At 33.1% G+C, this 22,701-nt stretch overlaps 3 protein-coding genes across 4 annotated transcripts; 1 reads left to right on the top strand and 2 right to left on the bottom strand.

Annotated features, from left to right (window-relative positions):
- Positions 1-2,670: 2,670 nt before the first annotated feature.
- LOC116011783 (ninja-family protein mc410-like) lies at positions 2,671-6,461 on the bottom strand. Of its 2 annotated transcripts, none has more exons than XM_031251194.1 (3): positions 6,133-6,461; positions 4,088-5,119; positions 2,671-3,542 (listed from the first exon to the last, which is right to left on the bottom strand). In XM_031251194.1, exons 2-3 carry the CDS (start codon positions 5,010-5,012, stop codon positions 3,061-3,063), a joined length of 1,407 nt encoding a protein of 468 aa, XP_031107054.1. In that variant the 5' UTR covers positions 5,013-5,119; positions 6,133-6,461; the 3' UTR covers positions 2,671-3,060. The 2 variants fall into 2 exon arrangements, with proteins under 2 accessions (XP_031107054.1, XP_031107053.1); XM_031251193.1 differs by having other exon boundaries at positions 6,287-6,461.
- A 955-nt stretch (positions 6,462-7,416) lies between these two features.
- Positions 7,417-8,636, bottom strand: LOC116013834. The gene is made up of 3 exons (XM_031253779.1): positions 8,465-8,636; positions 8,338-8,381; positions 7,417-7,732 (listed from the first exon to the last, which is right to left on the bottom strand). Exons 1-3 carry the CDS (start codon positions 8,553-8,555, stop codon positions 7,613-7,615), a joined length of 255 nt encoding a protein of 84 aa, XP_031109639.1. The 5' UTR covers positions 8,556-8,636; the 3' UTR covers positions 7,417-7,612.
- Positions 8,637-19,020: 10,384 nt separating this feature from the next.
- LOC116013613 (sugar transport protein 14-like) lies at positions 19,021-22,113 on the top strand. Its single transcript, XM_031253462.1, has 4 exons — positions 19,021-19,233; positions 20,202-20,524; positions 20,608-21,237; positions 21,437-22,113. Exons 1-4 carry the CDS (start codon positions 19,095-19,097, stop codon positions 21,890-21,892), a joined length of 1,548 nt encoding a protein of 515 aa, XP_031109322.1. The 5' UTR covers positions 19,021-19,094; the 3' UTR covers positions 21,893-22,113.
- Positions 22,114-22,701: the final 588 nt, after the last annotated feature.

Here is a 22,701-nt window from a genome sequence, read left to right as displayed (position 1 = left end):
AAGTTGGTTTAACTTATAAGCTTACTTATAAAAATTAACACTAGATTCAGTAAGTATTAGATGCAGATCAATCAATTCTTCCATTCATGTACTTATAAATATGTGACTACAAGAATTAAAGTGTAATATCTTTTTCTTAATATCATATCCTTTTAAACTAGCTAGAATTTCGATCAAACCCAATATAAGAAGACCTCTTCTAGCTAGCACCTACAACTTCATTCATAGGTTATTGGTAAATTGTATACTACAAATGGGTGTTAAAGTGAACCGAAGTCCGGAGGCCGGCCTGCACCCACCTCTCCGTGGGGCGCGTTAGAGCCGCAAGAAAGTATATATGCTTGAGGCGGGGAGGGCTGGCCCGATTTGACAGCCTATAATATGTTAAATCTTCTTTTTTTTTTACAATAATTTGTTTAGTTTATTTTATATTTTTTAAAGTTATTTTTTATTTAATAATATTTTTAATGTAATTCCTAAATATATAAATTCTTATATATTATTGTTAAACTAAATGTTACAAAAAAAAAAATTAATTATAATTGCTCTGAATTAAAACGCTTTAATTAAAATAAATAGATAATTTGAGACAAATGAAGGAATATTTTAAGGGATGATGGAAGTGAAATTATCCCTAAAACAAAATTAAATAAAAGAATAAATGCAAAGGGTTGAGGACAAGTAAGGCCGGACGGAATAAAAATCCGGCAGTGTTTCCCGGGGGAAGCACATGTCAACATTAATTAGGTTAGTCAATGGAAGAAAGCCGCCAGCCCGCCAAGATGCCATGACAGATCATACTTTTGCTCTTTCTTTACGGCACATCCTTTCTATTCTATCACTCTCCACCGATAGTTGACAAATTAAATTAGTAACAAGATAATACCCTAAATAATCTCTCCATTATTATGTTATAATTCTCAAAATTTACTTTTGATTATCAATTTACTTATTATGATTCCTTGACTATGTTATTATTTTTAGTCCTCAATATAAGTAACGGATGACTAATAAATAAAATTTTGCATAAATGAGATATTATTTTAGAATAATTGATAGTTACAGACTAATTTAAAATGTATGAAAAAGGACCATTTTGAGTATTAACTCATCCATAACTATTTTTTTGAGAGAAGAAAAACTCGTAAACCACATAAGAGAGATAAAAATATTTTTTTAAAAAACCCTTGTGTAATTAGTAACACTATTTATAGCTTTCTTACGAGAATAACAACATGTTTTGTTCACATAATAGACTAGGAATGGAATAGTATTCCGCAAATTATATTGTGAACCATAGTCCACAATGCATTGTGGACCATGATCATAGCTGATACTGCAGTTGTGTTGAACGGATACTGCAGTTGTGTTGAAAAGATACTGCAGTTGTGTTGAAAGGAAACTGCAGTTGCACGGAACAGAGGCCGTTCATCCGTTCAACACAACTGTAGTATCTTTTCAACACAACTGCAGTATCCGTTCAACAGAACTGCAATTTCAGATGGATGACACGGTCTCTGTTCTGATCAATTGCAGTTCCTTTTCAACACAACTGGAGTATCCTTTCAATACAACTGCAGTATCAGTTCAACACAACTGCATTATCAACCATGACCCATGGTCCACAGTATAACGACTTGTATTCATGCAAATAATCTTTTTATTTTGTTGGGTAAGTCATTTTATTTTTGAGAATAGTATTTTAAGAAATGCTCTATTCCCTTTACAAGGAGAATAACTATTTCGAGGGGACGTATTTCTAAGTTTGCAAAAGTATTTTATATTTGGTAATATATAATTTATCTTTGTTTATTTTTGTTATATATTATGAATGTATTTAATAATAATAATAATAATAATAATAAATGGTCAAATAGGCACTTAACTTTACATGAAAGTATAATTATGCCTTTGAACTTTAAAAAGTTAAGTTAAATACTCAAACTTGTTATTTTGGTGCATCTAAATCCAATAGCCTATTATCCACTTGAGATAACCGGTCATTAGGATTTCGGCAATCAACAAACGGTCGTCAGTCACTAATATGATTGAAGAAAGAAAGCCAATCACCTTTTCTAGTGGGAGAAGGCGACTGAACTGCCAACTGGAGAAGGCGCTGGTGGAAAAGGTGACTAGAATGGCGTCTTCTCTAGTGGAGAAAGCGACCAGATAATCATCTTCTCCAACTGGAAAAGGCGTTGGTTGCCTTCTCCAACTGGAGAAGGCAATTGGACATTTTTTCTAGTGGAGAAGACGACTAGTCTAGCACTCTAGCCGGTGATGGATTTATTTATTTATTTATTTTAAATTCCGGTGGTATAGGAATGTGAAAATATATTATTTCTTAGTTAATTTACCAACTGCCAAGCTTTTGTGTTGAAGTATGGGCAAATTAGGTGTTAATTAAATTATTAAAATATGATTATACATGATATCATGCTAGAGTTCAAGTTGTCATGCTTCTTCTCATGAGACAACAGCAATGATATATGTATTAATAAAGCAAAGTCCAATACACAACATGCTTCTAAGTTCTAAGCTCTCAAGCTTCTTCGATCTCAAGAGACAACAACAATGATATAAGTATTAATAAAAGCAAAGTCCAATACACAACATGCTTGTAAGGCTCAAATCTCCCACCTCCATGTGCAAAAGGTATGGCCAACCAAACAAAAACCATATAACAGACCAAATATATTGCATACTTATTTTCTTTTTCAAAAGGAGGGCTTCCTGCTTATTAGTACTCTATGTATTTGAGTCAGATTATAACTCTCTATTCCTGCTACACAATTTAGTACTCTATGTATTTGAGTCAGATTATAACTCTTTATTCCTACTACACAATTCAATGCATCAGGGTTTATTTTGCAAATAGACATGATTTTTAAAAAAAAATATTACATATACAATTGCAGATACTGGTACTAGCTAGATTATAGGAGATAAAGAATCTGGGCACAGAAATGCAGAGTTTTACATAGTAATATGAAGAAAAAGGTGTTGTCTGGGTGGGTTAGTTTGAAGTAGAAAACCTTCATTTCCCAGTTCTCCCTGAGCTCAGTTCTGGGCTGAGGCTGCAGAATTGCTGCCCGGGAACGATGGCGTGCCCCCGGTTCCAACCTCGTGGGAGGTTTTCGGGGCACTGGCATGAAGCACAAACTCATCAGGGGACAAATGTAGCCCGTGGCAAGCACAGACAATCTTGATTTGAGTAGGACTAAACCAGTATGTGACACCCGATATTGTTTTACCATTCGGACCGGTTGTTGAAACCCAGGGCAAGTCTGGAGAGGAACCGCACCCTCCAAATTTCAGATCTGCAGCAGCCCCGAGCCTTATAGGCGGGAATTCAGAAGGCGATAGTCCATCTGTTTGAGGCTGCTCAGACGGGCGTTTTCCCGGGAAGATAATTATGTTGCTTCCTTTCGAGTTTTCTTCCCCATACGTAGAAGACGACGAACAGCCTTCTTTCGTGGCATGATTGCTTTTCACTTGTTCTATTGCCTTCCCGTTGTATTGGGAAGATTGAGAAGCTACATCTGCACAACAGAACGAAACTCGTTTTACAATTGCTAAGAAGGAAAGTATAAAAATCGAAGCTTTTCTTCTATAGTGTTCAACTATCAAGATCCGTGTTTTTCACAATTCATCCACCCCAGCCCCCACCCCACCAAGTAAAACTCATCAAAAACTCTCGTTTTGTTGTAGAAAGAAAACGGACAGACATACAAATTTCATTTCTCGTGCATAATATGTACTATCTGCTAACTGCTGACACATAACGAAGAGTAGTTACTATGATTGATACAGGCCAGTGCAATAAAATTCATGGCCACAATACCAATTTTACAACCAAAATTGCTTTGATCGTAAAATTGAAGTCATAGGAACGTATTGCCAAGTGAAAATTTTAAATGACCTAACCATAGTTGTCATCAGGTATTCTGTGTCAGAGCATATACACAGCTTTCTGGATTAAGTTTTCCACTTCGACTAAACTAGACAAGCTCTCCTAATTAAGGTTACTTTCTTGCATACCAGTTTTAAAAAACATAAAAAAGCATAAAAAAGAGTGGAACAAAACCTTGGGATATCTTCAGGCTCTCGTTGTCCTTATTTATGTTCAGAGGACCTCTGGTATAAGATTGGTGAAACTGTTGATGTTGAAAATGAGAAATTGGATCGTAAGAATTATTCTTGTCCAATGAGGGCAACATCACGGGAGAATATCCAAACATCGGTGGCATGTTTGCAGGTATGATAGACCGGGTTCCTGGTCTCTCAGTGCCTGTGGCAGCCATCATTGGCACTATACCGGGAACTGGAAAACTCGACCCGCCAACTGTTCCAGTAGTATTAGAAGAATCTTTTAAAGGTGCAAAGTAAGGCATGTTTAAGATGTTTACTGGTTGGCCTAAGAACGGAACAGAAAACTGAGTGTTCCCGAATTTAGCTTCCTTATCTGAAGAAACGATAAGCCTCCTTTTCCCGGTTAAATCTGCATAACCCGAATCACATTGCTTGGAGCTATCAAGCCTATCATCATGATGTGAAATTTGCCCCGACGTTGAACCCTCAGCTTCAATATTGGCAATATCTTCGTTCTCCCCCGCAGTTGAGCCAGCAATCCTGTTAATCGAACTGTTTGATGTTCTTGTATTCTCGAGCAAATCAGCATAAAGAGCATCTCTTTCTGACTTCCCAAATAAGCTTTTACGTTTATGGCCAACTTCAGTTGCCTTTTCTTCTTCAACTTCAGTAAGCCTACTGTCATTTGCAGTCCAGAATCCCCCAAACTTTCTCGAAGCATCAATGTTGACAGATTTACTGGAAAGGTTGCTAAAGAAGCTCCCCTCGTTTTTCATCTGGTCACTACCATGAAGACTAATACCATCAAGATTTTTTGTATTTCCATCAAGATTTGGCCTCCTAGTCTTAGATTTCCACGAGGCTGGGCATCCACCACAAGGTAAGGCCAAGCTCAGATCAAGACCATTTTCGTCCTCCATAATAAACTAATATAAAGAATGTAGTATATTGTATATATCTCTTCAGCTCAATCAACTTTCACAGCTCTGTTTCCTCGGATTTCTTTATAACTAACTAGTAAAAAAATCTGCACCATTAAAAAAAACGAACTAAGTTTTCCAAGACTAACATTGAAAAAGGCCTTTCCATCATCCCAAATAAAGGTAAAATAGATGCAGATTGAAGGGCATCACATTATTCTAAACTCTCAAATGATTCTGCCCGCAAACCTTACGAGTACTCCTATTCAATGGAAAACTATATCTAGTTATTTCCATATCCCACTAGCATAAAACATAGAACAAGTTCAAAGCAGACAATGTGGCACTATGAACTTCATAAACGAGATTCATCCATTAAAAGCTGTCATAGAGACTCATTTTTCTACTTACTAAATGGTTCCATATCTCCCCCTATAGTTATACATTGTTAACAACCCCTAAATAATTATAACAAAACCTTACACACAAGAGTATATATGAATAAGCCAACTAATTAGACTGAAGTCTTTGGTGTTCCCAAATCAGACTGCCATTACCAATGAGTAAGCCAGGCTTACCATTACACTTGCACTCTTTGATTTTCCTAAATCAGACAACCTTAAAACCAGTGAGGAAGCTTATTCCCAGCCAACATTTCCGGGATTCATTAATATATAAATTTTTTGCTTGCTTTCCGAAAAAAAAAAAAAAAAAAAAGATACTATGCAGTAGAAAATCACACATTTTTCTGTGTTTCCTCAGAAATGCAACTGTATACACTCCATTTTGACCTAAAGAAGAATCATAGAGGATGAGGATTTTGTTTAAAGAACAAGGTACTTCAATACAGGTAGGCACATCAATTATAGAAATACCAAATATATATAGTTATAACCAAAAAAAAAACCAAAATAGACAACAAAAGTAACCTTGTTTTTGCCGACATTAATTACTTATGAATCCGCAAAACATAATTAATTTAACCAAACCGCGCGAAACCCAGATCATAAAACCCGAAAAGTTCCATTCTTGACTACAAAACCAAAAAAAAAAACAAAAAAAAAAAAAACAAAAAAAAACAAAGCAAAAAAGATTGAGAATTTATCAGGCGCAGATCTACCCGATGAGCATATTATCTTCAAATAACAAAACCCAAAAGCAATTCAACGCAATCATTGAAACCAGAACAGAATTTGTAACTTAAATTTAGGAATTTAAGCTAAAGTTAAAGACTTGAAGAGGTTGGAAAGGCAAGAAAGAGGAGAGAGGGAGACCTGATGGGGATAGTGAAGGTGAAGAAGAAGAAGAAGCAGAGAAGTAATATAAGTTATGGAAGTGTTGAGAATTGTGTGATGGGTGAGGTGAGAAAGGAGGTGAGGAGTAATGGGGTTTGAAAGCCGTTTTCCATTTTGTGTGTGGGTGTCTCTGTAGCACGCGGTTTGCATGCACTTTTATGACTTGTGTGTATGCTCCAAACTTCAATGTCAGCAATGGTTGACGTTCAACCCAACACTTTGTCATCATCTTTTGCTTGTAATAATACGTCACCATTTTATTTCTCTTTTTTTTTTTTTATTATATTTGAATATCTTCCATTGAATTTGCCAAGACCTTGCAATTACACCAAGTTGCACTCTCATATTGTGATTAAAAAAGTAGTTATGAATATAAGCATTGTAACAGAGTAGCACTCAAAAAAAAAAAATCTTCCATTGAATTTTTAATTTTAATATATACGAAATAGAAAATTTATTTTACTATAATAATGTGATATTGCATTACTTACAATAAAAATAATAAAACAGATAAATATATAATTTCATAGGACCATGCTGTGCATCTCTACATTTATCAGTCACAAATACACTCCGATAGTCCGATATAACCATCCCATGTTTGTGATGTGGAAATTACATGTTTGGGTAAGTATTGCATGTTATTTCTATTCATCCACCTTTAAAAATTTGTAATTTATGTCCCTCACTTATACCACAATTAGCAATGTCGTCCTTTAATTTTAAGTGGTGTAGATGTTGCCTTGAATTTTTGAAACGTTGTATATATCGCTCCTCCCCTAACAAACCCATTATATGGCACCGTTTAGTAAGGTTAAAATAGTAAATTTCTTTTTTCACTTTTTTTAAATAAAATTATTAAAGGATTGCAAAGGTTACAGTGTAACTGCCTTTGTTATATATGCATAGTGAATAGGCAACAGATGTTGAATATTCAGCACTGAGCAGAGCAGACAGCCAGATACCTTAAACAAATTAAGTACTCATAATATTCTGTTAATTGCATTTTTTTTCTTTCTTTCTTTTTTTTTTTTTTTTTGGAAATCTGGCATGCAGAGATTCTTGAAACGGTTATGTATTCTCAGGAAATAAGAAATGAAAAATATATGAGTAGAGGAATTTCATCACTTGAATGAAGAGCAGACCAGGAAGGATAAACACAACTGAAGATTTTCATAGAAATGGAAACAAAACATGCTTCTAAAACAACGCTTTTACACTAAGAAAATGGTCAAAATTTTGGCTTTTACATGCAAACAATAAACAGCACCTTTTGCTCCTTTTAAACCACTGGCCGACGAGAATCTACTTTGCTGCATTAGAGGACTCAACCTGTGGCTTAACTATACTTAAATGGCCACCATCCTTGGTAGCAACAGTAGCAGCTTTTACTTCATTGCAGTTATTTATGAACTTGGTTAGCTCCTGAACAACAAAAAAAAGGCATCATACAGTTAACTGAAGCAGAATCCAAAAGTATAAAATACATTCTATGAAACATTCTTTTAACTTTGATCCTTTTTTCCATAATCAGTAAGTAGCTCAAGTAAACAGCATCTCAGACAAGCAGATCCCTTTACTAGATCACAAGTGAGGGTGATTTCATACAAAAATGATGGGACAGCATTAGGGAATCCTTTTCTTTCTTTAATCAGTGTTCCATACAATTCTCTTATATCATCTTTTTGCTTGAAAAACCATCTTTTGATAAAGTTATTAGCTAGAAACTTAGTTAATTTGTTGCCATAAACTTCCAATTTAGGGATTATAAATTCATTCTAAGTTCTAACAATCTAGGTCAAGAAAGATTATGAAAGTTATATGCACTGAAAATTTACAAATATCAGCAAATTAACTACATTTTTCAGTATATATAAACCACATTAAACTGCAATTCCCCCAAAACCGATCAAATGCATATACAAAAGGCCAAGAAAATAACGAAAATCAATACTTATGAATTTTCCCCATATTGTTCGTATAAAGAAAGCCGGGTAACTGAAAAGAAAACCAAGAGAATAGAAACTTACATGATCCACATCTGTGTTTTTCGATGATTTCACAACTCTCTTCCCTTCAATTCAAGTTCGAAAATAACATCTCGTTAGGACCATATGAATGTGCATAGAGGGTATCTGTATGTAAAGGAACGCATACCTTTGCGAGTTTTAGGGACTTTGCCATGGCGATTAGGAGGGATTGACTTCTTCTTCTTTTGGCCTTTGAAAAGATCGCCCTTTTGAGTCATCTTCGAAGGTTTTGATTGAATTCTTCTCCCTCCCGGCTGCGGCTAGGGTTTTACTCGCTCGGAATCTGAGATATCAGACTAGGGTTTTTTACTTTAATTTCCCGAATTAATTGAAAAAGGCCGGGTCCGGGTCTCCAACACTCACTATTCGGGACCCGGTAACCACATTATCAAAATATTAAGAATTACTCATTTACTCCCTCCAACATATTGTATGTATTAGTTTAATTAATGAAATTTGACTGAAGTTATTTTTAATTTAATTTTAGTATTAATATACAAAAATTTATATATTTAAAAATTATATTAAAAGTATTATTAAACATATAAAAATTAAATTCAATAATAAGTAAAAATGCTAAACAAAATAAACAAAGACGAAATAGTTAGTTTGACCAAATGAATAGTAAACATGACAGGTAAAATGTGAGAGATGAAATAATTTATTAAAGGTGAGGTGCTACAAACAGGTTGTTGTTCATAGAATTGAAACAAAATTTTGCTACTGTGAAGTGTGAACAACTTGTTCTTTTGGGCTCTATTCCTCACTGCTTTTTATGCATGCGGCCTAAGGTTATCCTTAACCCATAAATTTATCTCACTTTTTAAAATGGGTCCTACTTTCACATCATCAAATTTGTAAATTTTTCATTATTTGAAATTTGCATATTATATTATAAATATAATAACTAAATAATATAATAGGAAATAAAAAAGATAAAAAAGTACACAAATCAGATTTACCATGTTTTTTCTCTAACTTTTTCATTATCTCTCTCTTGCTAATTTAGCATTTTCTCTCTCCTATTGCAACACACATGGCATTAAATAATAATAAATAAAAAAACTCTCTCTTACCACATAGATTAGAAAAGGGGAGATTGGCAGGGTTGAGGACAGCCTAACTAACCCGTTTACTACATTCCATATGTGCAGCTCAATTGGCCTAATTGTCACATTTCATACGCCAGCCGTCAAAACGAGCTTAATTCGTCTCGCTTCGCAAAAAAATGCGGGGCGAACTTTAAATTTTATTGCTCATATTTTGGCGGGCCAGTTGGGATAAGTACTATTTGAAAATGTACTTTGCATGAAGTCTGCCTTATGATTTTAGTTTATAAAGGAGTACAAAGAGATAAATCAGCCTAAGTTTCTTATATAACAAGCTCAAAATAAAAACGATAGGTTAAGATAGTTCACATGGAAAATCAAACTTACATGTAACTTTGTGATTACTAATTACGTCAATTGTAGCTTGTAGGATGAATTTGGCTGTGATAGTCCAACTCGTGATAACATCAAAATTATTTTATGAATAACTGGTTTTGGTGTCGTTGTTCAAGATCAACTAATTAGGAGACATCAATAACCTTTTCAAACAACTAATCCAAAAGAAATCTCTTCCTTTCATTTATTAACGATATTGTACTTGACGACACGCAACTATGATAATTACTTTTTGTCCTATATATTTTACTTCTTTACGTAGCAAAGTTAATTGGTTTAATTATTTAATTTGTCAATAATAATTGAATAATATGCTATAGTTTAATTAAAAGTTTAAACCATTGAGTTTAGCGAAGAAATTAAATTTATGTAGCTTAAACAACTTAGCCTCTATGTATAGACACACCCTTTTTGATGACATTCATTTTCCACAAATAACTATTTGTTAGAATTAAAAACTTACAATTACATCAAAAGTTATAGTTAGTAACGAATACGTAATTTTATTTTTTTATATAGCCACACACTTTTGAAATACTAAGTGCTAGACTTGGCCCTTAAAACCCTTTTATCGGCCTCCGTCCAACAATCCTCTAGACACAGTTCCAAACGTGCTCTGCCCGACTATTGCGAGCCGCTGTTGCGCAGCCAGGGAAGCTGAGATTGTTACCACTCCCCAGGCAAAATCCAAGCCAGCATCCAGTCGCAGAGCAACGATACAAACTCGATGAGGTGTAGAGATCAGACTCGAAAAATAAGAGAACGGAATTATGCAGAACATCAATGTTCACCGAAAATGTAAAACACCCGTGCTGATAACGTATTGTAATTGTAATTTCAACTGTATATTGTGTCAATCTTACGTTCAGAGTCATATAAAGGAAAACGAAAGGGAAGAAAAACACAGAAGGAAGATGTAGAAACTGTTCAGAACCATTTCATTGATAACTGCCATGTATATATATACATACAACATTAGGAAACTGTATCATCAGGATAATGGCCATAAATAATAACTATTTATAACAATTTTAAATTTATTAATTGAATAAGCTTATCTTTTTATCTAAAAAAATTATATAAAACCAAATAACGGTAATGCTCTAACATAAATTTAAAATATATTGATGTACCAGTTTCAATAATAACTTGTACATTTTGTTTATTTATTTATTTTTAACTTTAAATGGTTTTCAATCATACCCTTCTTTTTATTATTTTTTTGCTCTTAAAATTTTAGCACCATTAAATGTAATATTTTTTACAATATATTTATTATCATACATACTTAAAAATTGTGTTCTAATTTTATTTTTAATTTTATTAATTATTTTTATTTTAAAAATAATTTTATTATTTTTCTATTAAATATTTATTTAATCGCAAAATGCGTTCTATAAAATATATAAGACATACAAGATTACAAGTTACATGTCTCCTACGATGCATAAAAACTTCAATAGACAATAGGGTAGCGTTTTCATGTTTCAAAAATGCTTATTTGTCTTTTTCTAATTAATCAAAAATTTTGAGATGTTTTAATTAATAAAAAAGTTAGTAACATGTTTTTGCCCCAAATTAAACCAAAATAATAATAAATAAATCATGAGTCAAAATATCAGTGTGTACAATTTTATTTAAAAAAAAAAAACTAAAATCTTTTTTTTTTGAAAAAAAAAAAAAAAACTAAAATCTTAAAAGACTATCTTTTCATTTCCGGCTACAAATTAAAGTGAAAACTGGATAGTTGATAAAAAGTCAACGGCGTGAGGAGCTGGTTTACATGTTTTGGATAACTACTCCTTATTTTCAATGCCGGCTAACGTAATGATAACACATTTCTTTGACTTTTTTTTAAAAGAGGATAATCGTTCATATAAAGGGATTATGTAAAACTTGCAGTGACTATAAATGTGTTCACACAATATATTTTGTTCATGTATAATAGTCTGAGTATTATCCAAGAGAATAATCATTTTTTTTGTTGGATGGTGAAAAAAAATAATTGTAATCACTATTCAATAATGTACAAACTGATCTGTTCTTATGCAATAGTTTGAAAATTACACATAAGATCGAGGATAGCCATTCATATTTATGTTGAATGATGAGAGAAATGTGCACTCACGGCACTATCTAAGAGTGTGCAAGGTATATTTTTTTTTTTTTTGAAAGCAAATAAGCAAATATGATTAAAGCAAAAGTGCATAAATAAAGTCAGGTGGGACAGAGTCCCAGTACAAAGTACTAATCTACGAAAAGGCCGAATCCGCAAGAGTATGAGCTATGACATTAGCTAATCTTCTAACTAAAAAAACCTCGCACTTAGCAAACAACGCAACTGCCGCCTTACAAGCCTCCATGGCAAATCCTGCGTACGAGAAGATTGGCACAAGAGATAATAATAATTCATATTTTAGTTTGAGACTTTGAGTCAATAATTAATTTTAATTTTAAAAAATAAAAGGGTAGGATTAAATCTGAGTAAATAATTAAAACCAATGTGATTAAACTAAAATGTTAAGACTAAAGTATTCAATGTGTAACAAAGTCAATAGTATTCAAAAAAAAAAAAAAACTAAAGTGCTAAGACTAAACGTGAAAGTATTACCATAGTTGGATACTGAAATTAGATAAATACTTTAATTTTATAGTTATTAATATGATTTTTAAAATTAGTTTATAGTGAATGTAATTATTATTAATTTTACTTTGTGCAGTACTTATAAATGTTAAAATTTGTGTAACTATATCAATAATGATTTTTTTTTTTTTTCAAAAACCACATCCCTAATAGTCAAGAATTCAAGTTGATTTTTTTTTTTTTTGGTGTTAGAAAAAAAATTCAAAAAACATTGTTGGTGATGTTCTTAATATACTTGAAAATGATAACACTCCTCAAAGATTATATAAAAGAATATAAATTTTAATTCAAAAATTTAATGCAAATAATATACTTTTTTATTGTCAATATTCATGTTATGATGACTGATATTTTAGGTTGACAGGTACTATGAAATTTCCATTGATATTAAAATATCTTAATTAATTATGTTATTACATCAAAGGGTTGGTTGGTTGGTACAAATTAATTATATAGAGACAAAAGAAAATTGAGAATCCAAGCTGTTTGTTTTGATCATTCCTATCCAACTAGATGTGCCAAAATATGGATATTTATTAACTTATAACATTTCCTAGTAATATTTAAAAACAAAATAAAAAATTACTATAGTGTATTATAAATCATACGAAGTACTAGTTAATCACCCGCCTTTAATTTAAAGAATGTTTAATAATTTGGGGGTTCTCTAATCTAACCAAATTGGTCAAATAATTAGTTTGGTAACCATAAGATTTTATGTTTGACTTTCGTGAGAGTTGCCTATTAGATTTCTTAGTTTGAAGTGACCATCAATATATGGGTAACATAGTTTGGTTTATCTCATTGTAGTCTTTTGCAGGTTAGGATCACAATGCAAACTTCACTCATAACACGCATTTGGGTAACAGTTTCGAGCTTCCCCATAAATCCAAGAATGTTTAATTTAGAGCATCAAATATGTCTATTAGGTAAACCACCAAATAGAGTATTAGTAAGAATCAAACTTATACGGAGTAACTTTCAAGTACGAGAATGATATTTCATCCACGAAAATACTATGCAGACTCTCATTTTTAAATCTCAACTTATACTCTCACCCTCAAATTCTTGATGTGAATACTTTTATAGGGACCAACATTATAAAAATAGTGTTTTTCGCACCAGAAAATAAAAATTAGGAGTATCCATAGTAGAACTCTTCATCTACTTGGTAAATCCTTCTGGAGCCATATATATATATAGGGTTGCACTCTGGTGCGAACTCTCGCCCAGGTAGAAAATGAGAACGCTCCACAACCATCCACGTGTCCAGATCAACGAATCAGATGCAATTTTAAAAAAATGACGCGGTGACATTTTCGTAAATAACTGGAACTTTGGTGCACCTAGTTTCACTTACAAGTGCACCTAGTTTCACTTAAAAGTGCACCTAGTTTCACTTACAAGTGCACCTATTTTCGCATCTATTTTCACTTACAAGTGCAAGTAATTTACCTTATTAATATTCATGCATCTATTTTCGCAAATACTTTCACTTACAAATGCAAGTAATTTACCTTGTTAATATTCATGCACCTGGATGCACCTAGTTATAACATAGGTTGTACCTAGTTATAACATTAGGTGCACCTAATATTGATGCTCATTGTACAATTCACTTGCACCTGTAATACATTTTACTTGCACCTGCAATACATTTTACTTGCACTTGTGCAAGTAATTTACTTTGTTAACATTCATGCACCTGGTTGCAACCTGGTTGCAACCTATGTCCACCTAGTTATAGCAATAGGTGCATCTAGTTATAACATTAGGTGCACTTAGTATTGATGCTCATTGTACAATTTACTTGCACTTGTAATACATTTTACTTGCACGTGTGCACCTATTTTTCACTTGCAGGTGCAAGTAATTTGCCTTGTTAACATTTATGCACCTGGGTGCACCTAATTATAATATTACGTGCACCTAGTTATAACGTTATGTGCAACTACATTCCGGACACGTGGCGCGCTGTGATTCGTCCGCAGTTCTCTCCTCGGCGGCCAGTACGCACCTGAACGCAATCATATATATATATATATAGTTTAATCTCATAAGTCATAATTACAAATAGTTTTTTTTTTTCTTTCATATTTTGGATAGAATTTTGGGCACGATCTTTATTTTTTGTGTGATTCATGGTTTCATACTCTGCAAAGATCTCACAGCAGCCTTCACTCCACTGGACTTCTGATACAATTATGATTTTCTGCTGTCAGCTGATAGTGACAGTTAACTTCATGTTAATTGACATTTTCTCTCTCTCTTTATAGAAAATTTGTGTCTTTAATTTACAATTATTTTGTATTAATTATTTGCAAAAAAAAAATATTTTTTATTAATTTGTTTTAAAGTTACTAATTTTTTACCATGATAATATATTACGGAGTATTAGTTTTCCAAGTAAGTTGCAATTTTATTTAAGAAGATTTATTGTAATTTGGTGTACATGTTTGTCTGACAAAATTGTTGTCATCATCATATTAAGTACACATTTTTAAAAATAATAAATACTCCCCCTGTTCCATTTTACCTGTCCTGTTTATTATTCATTGGTCAAACCAACTCTTTCTTCATTGTTTATTTTCTTTAGTAATTTTTAATTATTTTTAAATTTAATTTTTTGTGTTTAATAGTACTTTTAATGTAGTTTCTAAATATATAAATTTTATATACTAATTCTAAATTTCATATTATGAAAAATTGAATTAAAAATAACTCCAGTCAAGCCTCGTTAACCGAATCAGACAAACAAAATGGGACGGAGGTAGTAGAAATTAAAGAAAATTCATTATGTTGGCAATACACAATGTAACTTTTACTTTAGAAAGATTTAGACCTATAATTAAGAAGTTCTTATTTAAGATTCTTGCTTAAACGTTTTTTCCCCCCATTAAATGTTTATAATAAACGTTACACTGATTCATGTATAATAACAAAATGAATTTTCAGCATATCTCAACCAGTTCTTCAGAGTACATTAGCTGCAAAATCGCCGTCTGCAAGAACACTGTTAGCCACAAAAATGATAGGCAGTAACATAGAAAACCGAGATCTATCTAACATTAACATCGATTGTCAATTGAAACCTTAGAAACAGTAAAAAAAAAAAATAGAAAATGTATGCCATTCCCATTTCGAAAAACCAGGTACAGATCTTAGTTGAATATCCGTTGACTGAGAACATCGATCTGGGAATCGTTCAAAAACTAAATAACTACTATCCAATTTTTTTCAGAATCTTAAAAAGAGATGAATTAAAAAATCGTAGATGAAGAATGAATACTAGAACATTTAAAAAGATGAACTAAAAAACCGTAGATGAATTTTTCAAACTTATAGGCAATCAAAATAGAATCTCACTAACAAAGAATCCACAGATTTGATAAATAAATTAGCTCTATGTGTACCGGAAACTAAACCACAAAAATGAACTATTATCAGTTAGTATTTACGATTAGGTTGACATGCATTTCAAAATTAAGAATCTAAACCTTAGATCTAATTTTAACATTATCGGAACTCATACAGTATGAACAACTAAGTACAAAATTAGTTCAAAATAGTAAGATTCGTTCAATTTGTAGATCAATTAGAAGAAATAGAGGTATATCAAATCAAAATTTTCGAAATGCAAATACAGATTCAAACCTGAAATAGGGACCAAAACCGGATAATTACAGGTTCATCTTCACTGAGAGCTTAGAAAATATAACTATCCTTTCCAGATTTCCGTATTTTAGATATGAGATGAAGGAGATGACAGAATGAGAGTTGTTAGAGAGATAGAGAATATGTCGGAAGTGTAGATGAAAGGGGAATAAGACGGTCGAGTAGAATGGTCCATATCCATTCTTATTATATATATATATATATATATATATATGTTTGTATAATTTTTAAGAAAAGAATTATATGTCATACTACTTTATAATTGTTTAATTTGTTTCCTTTGTCTTTTTAGAGGCTGGATTACCATCCAACCGAACCTAAAAATATTTATTTGGAGTTTTACAAGCATTCTTATGTATTTTCTTAAGCCTATTAAGTAATGGTTAGTACTTTTTTTAATTTTATTTTCAAAATATGTATTTATAACACTAATTTGGACCGCGTTAATAGAAACCTCCATGCAAAATAATATTTTTAACAATCACAATCATTCACTATTCAATACAATGCTTTTTACATCTAATGTCAATAAGCCAACAGGTACTACATAGTGATTTCTTTTAAAATTATATAGATTTAAATCTCAACTTTTAATTGGTATATGAAATATATATTGTATTTTTAATATTCAAAATATTATTTTTATAAATGTGCATAATAATTTTTTACTTTAGAGAGTTAAATTTTTGAGTATCGGGAAAGAGACTTATCAACAAGAAAAGAATTATACTACCAATGTTGCATACCATGAAATTTTTAATAATTCGTAAATTTCTAATATTAAATAATAAATTTGTTTAATCAAAATTTAGAAACTTTTATTGCATTACAATAACTTCGATTAAATAATAGCATTAGTTACATTCGCGCATCGCGCGGGTACAATACTAGTATAATAGAAATAGCTAATCTATCATAAAGTATCATATTTGGATTCCAATTTCCTAAGGGTTCTCTTTAAAACCTTACAGCAAGTCAGTAACTTTAACCTTATTCAAATTTCGTAACATTAACTACTGATTTACAAACAATAACTCAATGGGTATTGAGCATATTTTGACCTTATCTTATACTCCTTTAGTTCTTTCTCAATAGTGATCGATTTTTTATGAGATTTTACAAGTGTGATTAGAAAAGAGAAAATGAGAGTGGATAAAATAAAGAAAAGAAAAAAAAATCAAATCTGAAAAAAAAATACACGTCCACCTGGGAGTGAGAGTTGTGCCTCACGTAGCGTGAGACACTTCTCTCCTCTCACAAAGGACCCCACTTTCTCTGTAAAAACTCCAAATTTGCAGGACAACGACAACCTCACACATACTCTCTCTTCCCTCTCTTTCTTCCACAAATGTGGAAGACCTGGCCTTAGTCTTTTTTACTCATTTTATGTGTTTGATTCAATTAATCAGGTTTAACTGAAGTTATTTACAAAATTTAATTTTTTATAATATTAAATTTAGTATTAATATATAAAATTTATATATTTAAATATTATATTAAAAGTACTATTTTTTTTTTGAAAACTATTAAAAGTACTATTAAGTACAACAAATCAAACTTAAAAAACCTCGAGTAAGGGTAAGACTCTGGAATGTGTTGGTATGACCTTTCTGTCTGATTAATATTTGGCACGTCTCATGCCTAGACCCAGACAAAAACACAAAATTAACCATACTTCCCCGAGTAAGATAATTTTGGCTCAAAAAGTTTTTAAAAATTGTGCTCCAAAAATTCATCTGATTATGATTTTGATTGGGAACATAGAATATCTATGCATAGGAGTATTATTTAAGGTTGTAAATTTCAATTGAAATTTTATTACTCTATTTTTTTTTGTTTGCATTGGGCAAACTCCATTTCTATTGTCCTAATCTTATGCAATAACATGCAACCCATACATAAGAGGTGAATTGTAATATGAAGACCTTGTGTGATGAGTTCAATTGAGACAATGTTGGCAAGAATCAAACTCATAACGTTTAAATACAAGAGTTATGCTTTGATCACCACTTGACCACTCCTTTATTACTCTAATCTTTATTTCTAAAAGTAGTGAATCCGAGGGGTTGAAAAGTATGTGTATATTTATTAACCAAATAAAATATTTAATATTTATAACAAATTACAATGTGATACCCTTATGCATTTTCTTATATTTTGAAATTTCTGAACAACTTTCTTATTTGACATATTGTTGTATCTATTTTCAAAATATGATACTAAACAATCATATAACATATCGTCACTCATTTGGAGTACACAACATTTTGTTGTTTAAAAAAATAGCATTTTTTAAAGTACTATAATATCACACTGTAATAAAATTAAACTCAAAGGTTTTAGAAATATCAAGATAGAGGTTAATGCCAAGAATCCTGTAATTTAGTGACACAAAGTTACTCTTCCATATCGGAGGTTATGGAGTCGAGTTTCATATACAAATTAAACACTTCATCTCAAATGTTGATCACACTAAAAAAATATATATCATTTTCTCAATAAGGTTGAAAAAGTCAAAATAAAGCAAGTTGCCTACTTGGCTACTTGCCCATGTGAAATGGATAACAGTAAAAAATTCAATAAGGAAAATGATAAGCCTAATCTAAAGGACTAATTTTATTAGAGAAAAAAATGATAAGAATACAAGTTTTTATCCTCTTTTTTTTTTTTTTTCCTATTCAGATGGTGTCTCCTATCAACAAAAAATATAGAAAAAATATAAATTAGGTATAATATTACTCCTCCAATAATAAAATAATAAATGGATACTCCATATTGTATAATTCTACCGTTGACCAATTATGGATTGATACAATGATACACTCATAAGTCCTAACTGGCTAACTGTTGTAACTCTTATCTTATTCCAAGAAATTGTATATATACATACATACACAAATATCACAGCTACCTCTGAAAGTCTCAAAGTATAGGCCCACTCCGTTTTGCGAATCAATTTTTTCTCTGAAAATCGGAGCACAGAGAGGAGAGCAATGGCGGGCGGGGCTTTTGTGGACTCCGGGGGAGGGAGGGCCCACCTGTACGAGTACAGGATCACTTCCTATTTCATCTTTGCGTGTATCGTTGCGGCCATGGGAGGATCTCTGTTCGGTTATGATCTCGGTGTTTCCGGTCAGTCTTTTGAATTGTGATCTGAGATTTTGTTTTTTTGACAACGTTTGTGGTCGTTTTTTGTTTGTGTTCCGTGAATCCGGCGACCATTTTGTTCAATGCTGATGTCGTCGTCGTCGTCATTGTCTGTTTTTCCCTGTATATTATACTATATACCTTTGCGTGTCGGCGATTCCCAATGATAGAACAGAGGAATGGGAAAATGATGGTGGAGGGTAAATTGTGGAACTGTGGGAATGGTCCCTCTAGTGATATAACATTATAACCACTCCAATCTTTTACTTTTAGTTTTCTTCAATAATATCTTGATTATCAAATTTATTTTTTACTTTTAACAAAAATTTGAACTAAAATAGGTACAAATTCCATTTTGAAATTAAAGTGGTGAAATCATTGTAATCCAGAGATCATTTCTTGTATTATTTATACATCTTAGTAGTGAAGATAGTAGTTAATACTCTTTTGGTGGTGTATAGTCATAATTTCACATCAAATTCACAAACTTTTTTTTTTCTTTTAAATCTAAATATACTCAAATTTCACTTAAAAACGAGTCTACTTTTAATAATTTCGACTAAAATGGTACTGGCTACAAGTCAAAAAAGTTTTCGAAAAGAATTTGGGTGACATGGGTGCTAATTGACACCCTATAATTATTACTGTATTTATTTTTATAGATTATATTTGCCGGGTTAAATTTGATATTTTGCAAGCGGCTAATTAGGTCTTCTTGGTTTGAGCTAGTTGGCCCTATGGTAAACTAGCCTGGTTTACCTTCTTGTGTTCTTTTTGGGTTTCCTTTGTGCACACCGTAACGGTTGCAGGTTTTCTTGGTTACTCAAAATTGATATTTAGCCTACTTAGGATAATATTTGTACACATCATGTGGAACATATGTAGCATTTGGCAAAGACCTGTTTGCACAGGCAATGCAATGGAAATCAATTGTTTTTTGGTGTCATTTTCAGGTGGGGTGACCTCCATGGATGATTTCTTGAAGGAATTCTTCCCCAAAATCTACAGAAGGAAGCAAGAACATCTCAATGAAACAGACTACTGCAAATATGACAATCAAATCCTCACTCTGTTCACTTCCTCCCTTTACTTTGCTGCCCTTATCTCCACCTTTGGTGCTTCATATGTGACCAGAAATAGAGGCAGGAGAGCCAGCATTCTCTGTGGAGGGGTCAGTTTCTTCATGGGAGCAATCGTTAACGCTTTTGCAAAGAACATAGAGATGCTGATCATTGGTCGCTGTCTTCTCGGTGTAGGCATTGGATTTGGCAATCAAGTAAGTGAAACGGTTTTCAGTTCTTGTGGATCTTTCGAATAGAATAGCGTTGTTTTGTTCTGACACATTGTATTGTACTGCAGGCAGTGCCGTTGTATCTGTCAGAAATGGCGCCTGCTAAAGTCCGGGGAGCTGTGAATCAGCTCTTTCAGCTCACGACTTGCCTGGGGATATTCGTGGCCAACTTCATAAACTATGCAACCGAGAAGATCCATCCTTGGGGGTGGAGGTTATCGCTTGGTTTAGCCACGGTTCCAGCCACGCTCATGTTTGTAGGCGGACTGTTCCTCCCCGAGACTCCAAACAGTCTCGTGGAGCAGGGTCGATTAGAGGAGGCAAGACAAGTCCTGGAGAAAGTTAGAGGTACCTCGAAGGTCGATGCAGAGTTCTCTGATCTCATTGATGCGAGCCGGGCTGCCCAAGCCATAAAGCATCCGTTTAGGAACCTCCTGAAGAGGAGGAACCGGCCTCAGTTGGTAATTGGAGCCCTTGGTATCCCGGCTTTCCAGCAGCTCACTGGGATGAACTCGATCCTTTTCTACGCCCCCGTGATTTTTCAAAGCTTGGGGTTTGGCTCGGGCGCATCTCTTTATTCATCCGCCATTACCAGTGGAGCACTAGTGCTGGCAACATTCATATCAATGGCTTATGTTGACAAGTTTGGAAGAAGGGCTTTTTTCTTGGAAGCCGGTGCTGAAATGATCTGTGTTTTGGTAAAATTCTCGTTAAATCCTAATAAACATATAAATGTGCAGTTTCACTGTCAGCTTAAACAGGTCATATAAATGTGCAGTTAAACCCTAATAAACATATAAATGTGCAGTTTCACTGTCAGCTTAAACATGTCATATAAATGTGCAATCTCACTGTCAGCTTAAACAGGTTTCAAGAAAAAACGTTGATTTTGTGCAGGTGGCGGTGGCAATCACGCTGGCCCTGAAGTTTGGCGAGGGCGTCGTGCTCCCTAAAGGAATCGGCATCTTCCTAGTGCTCATAATCTGCATATTCGTCCTCGCTTACGGGAGGTCTTGGGGGCCTCTCGGGTGGCTCGTGCCTAGCGAGCTCTTCCCCCTGGAAACGCGTTCAGCAGGCCAGAGCGTGGTCGTGTGCGTTAACATGATCTTCACAGCCCTGATTGCCCAGTGTTTCCTTGTGTCTCTTTGCCACCTCAAATATGGCATCTTTCTGCTGTTTGCAGCCTTGATTGTGATCATGAGCTGCTTCATCTTCTTCCTCTTGCCAGAGACAAAACAGGTGCCCATAGAGGAAATATATTTGCTGTGGCAGAACCATTGGTTCTGGAGAAGATACTGCAAACCAGAGGATAATGAACAAGAACTGCAAGGAAAGCCTGGAGTGCAAGCCTAGGCTGGCTTTTTACCACATGGAATGGAATTACAGAAATTAAGATTAGTGTTTATGAATGATTGAAAGTCTTTTTTTTTTCCCCAGTAGTGAGAAACCTCAGTTGAACAGCCATGTGCAATATTCTTAGTGAAATGTACATGAATTCCTTTTCATTTTTCACCAATTCTCTAAATGTGCACATTGTTATCCACAGTGTTATACAATATATCTTCCTTTCATAAGGCCTTCTCAGATAGTTAGAATTTTGGTGTAGATTTTGAGGAGATTGTGTAAGTGTGATTAGGAAAGAGAAAATGAGGTGGAAGAAAAAAAGAAATGGAAAAAAAAAAATCTGACAAAAAATATTAATATTTTGCGCGCGCGAATTCTGTGCCTCACACACCGCAACTGTCTTTTCCGGTGGGGCCCACCATTACCTGCAAAATATCCCATTTGCAAGAGAAAGAACACATAATAAAGCATCCCTTCCCATTTCATTGGTTCAAAATGCAATGAATCAGTTTTTTTCCTTAAATTTTGTGTCCAAAATGACTAATGGAGTTGGCCTAAGTTTGTCATTTTAACAGGAAAAAAAAAAAGAAGATATGATAATTTGATGAAAAAGAAAGATATATGTTGACTAAATTATGGTCATAAGTTGTTAGTAGTAGGGATATGCATAATTTGATGAAATCGATTAACCAATCGAATTAATTAATTGATTGATTAATAGATCAAGTTAACATATCAGTTAACCGAATTGTTTATATTACTAAAATATTTTAACTAATTGGTTACTTGTATACTAATATTAATGAATATTATAAAAA

Source organism: Ipomoea triloba, chromosome 3 (assembly GCF_003576645.1).
Source record: "Ipomoea triloba cultivar NCNSP0323 chromosome 3, ASM357664v1".
NCBI classification, from domain to species: Eukaryota; Viridiplantae; Streptophyta; class Magnoliopsida; order Solanales; family Convolvulaceae; genus Ipomoea; species Ipomoea triloba.
This window is presented reverse-complemented; position numbering and strand designations above follow the sequence as displayed.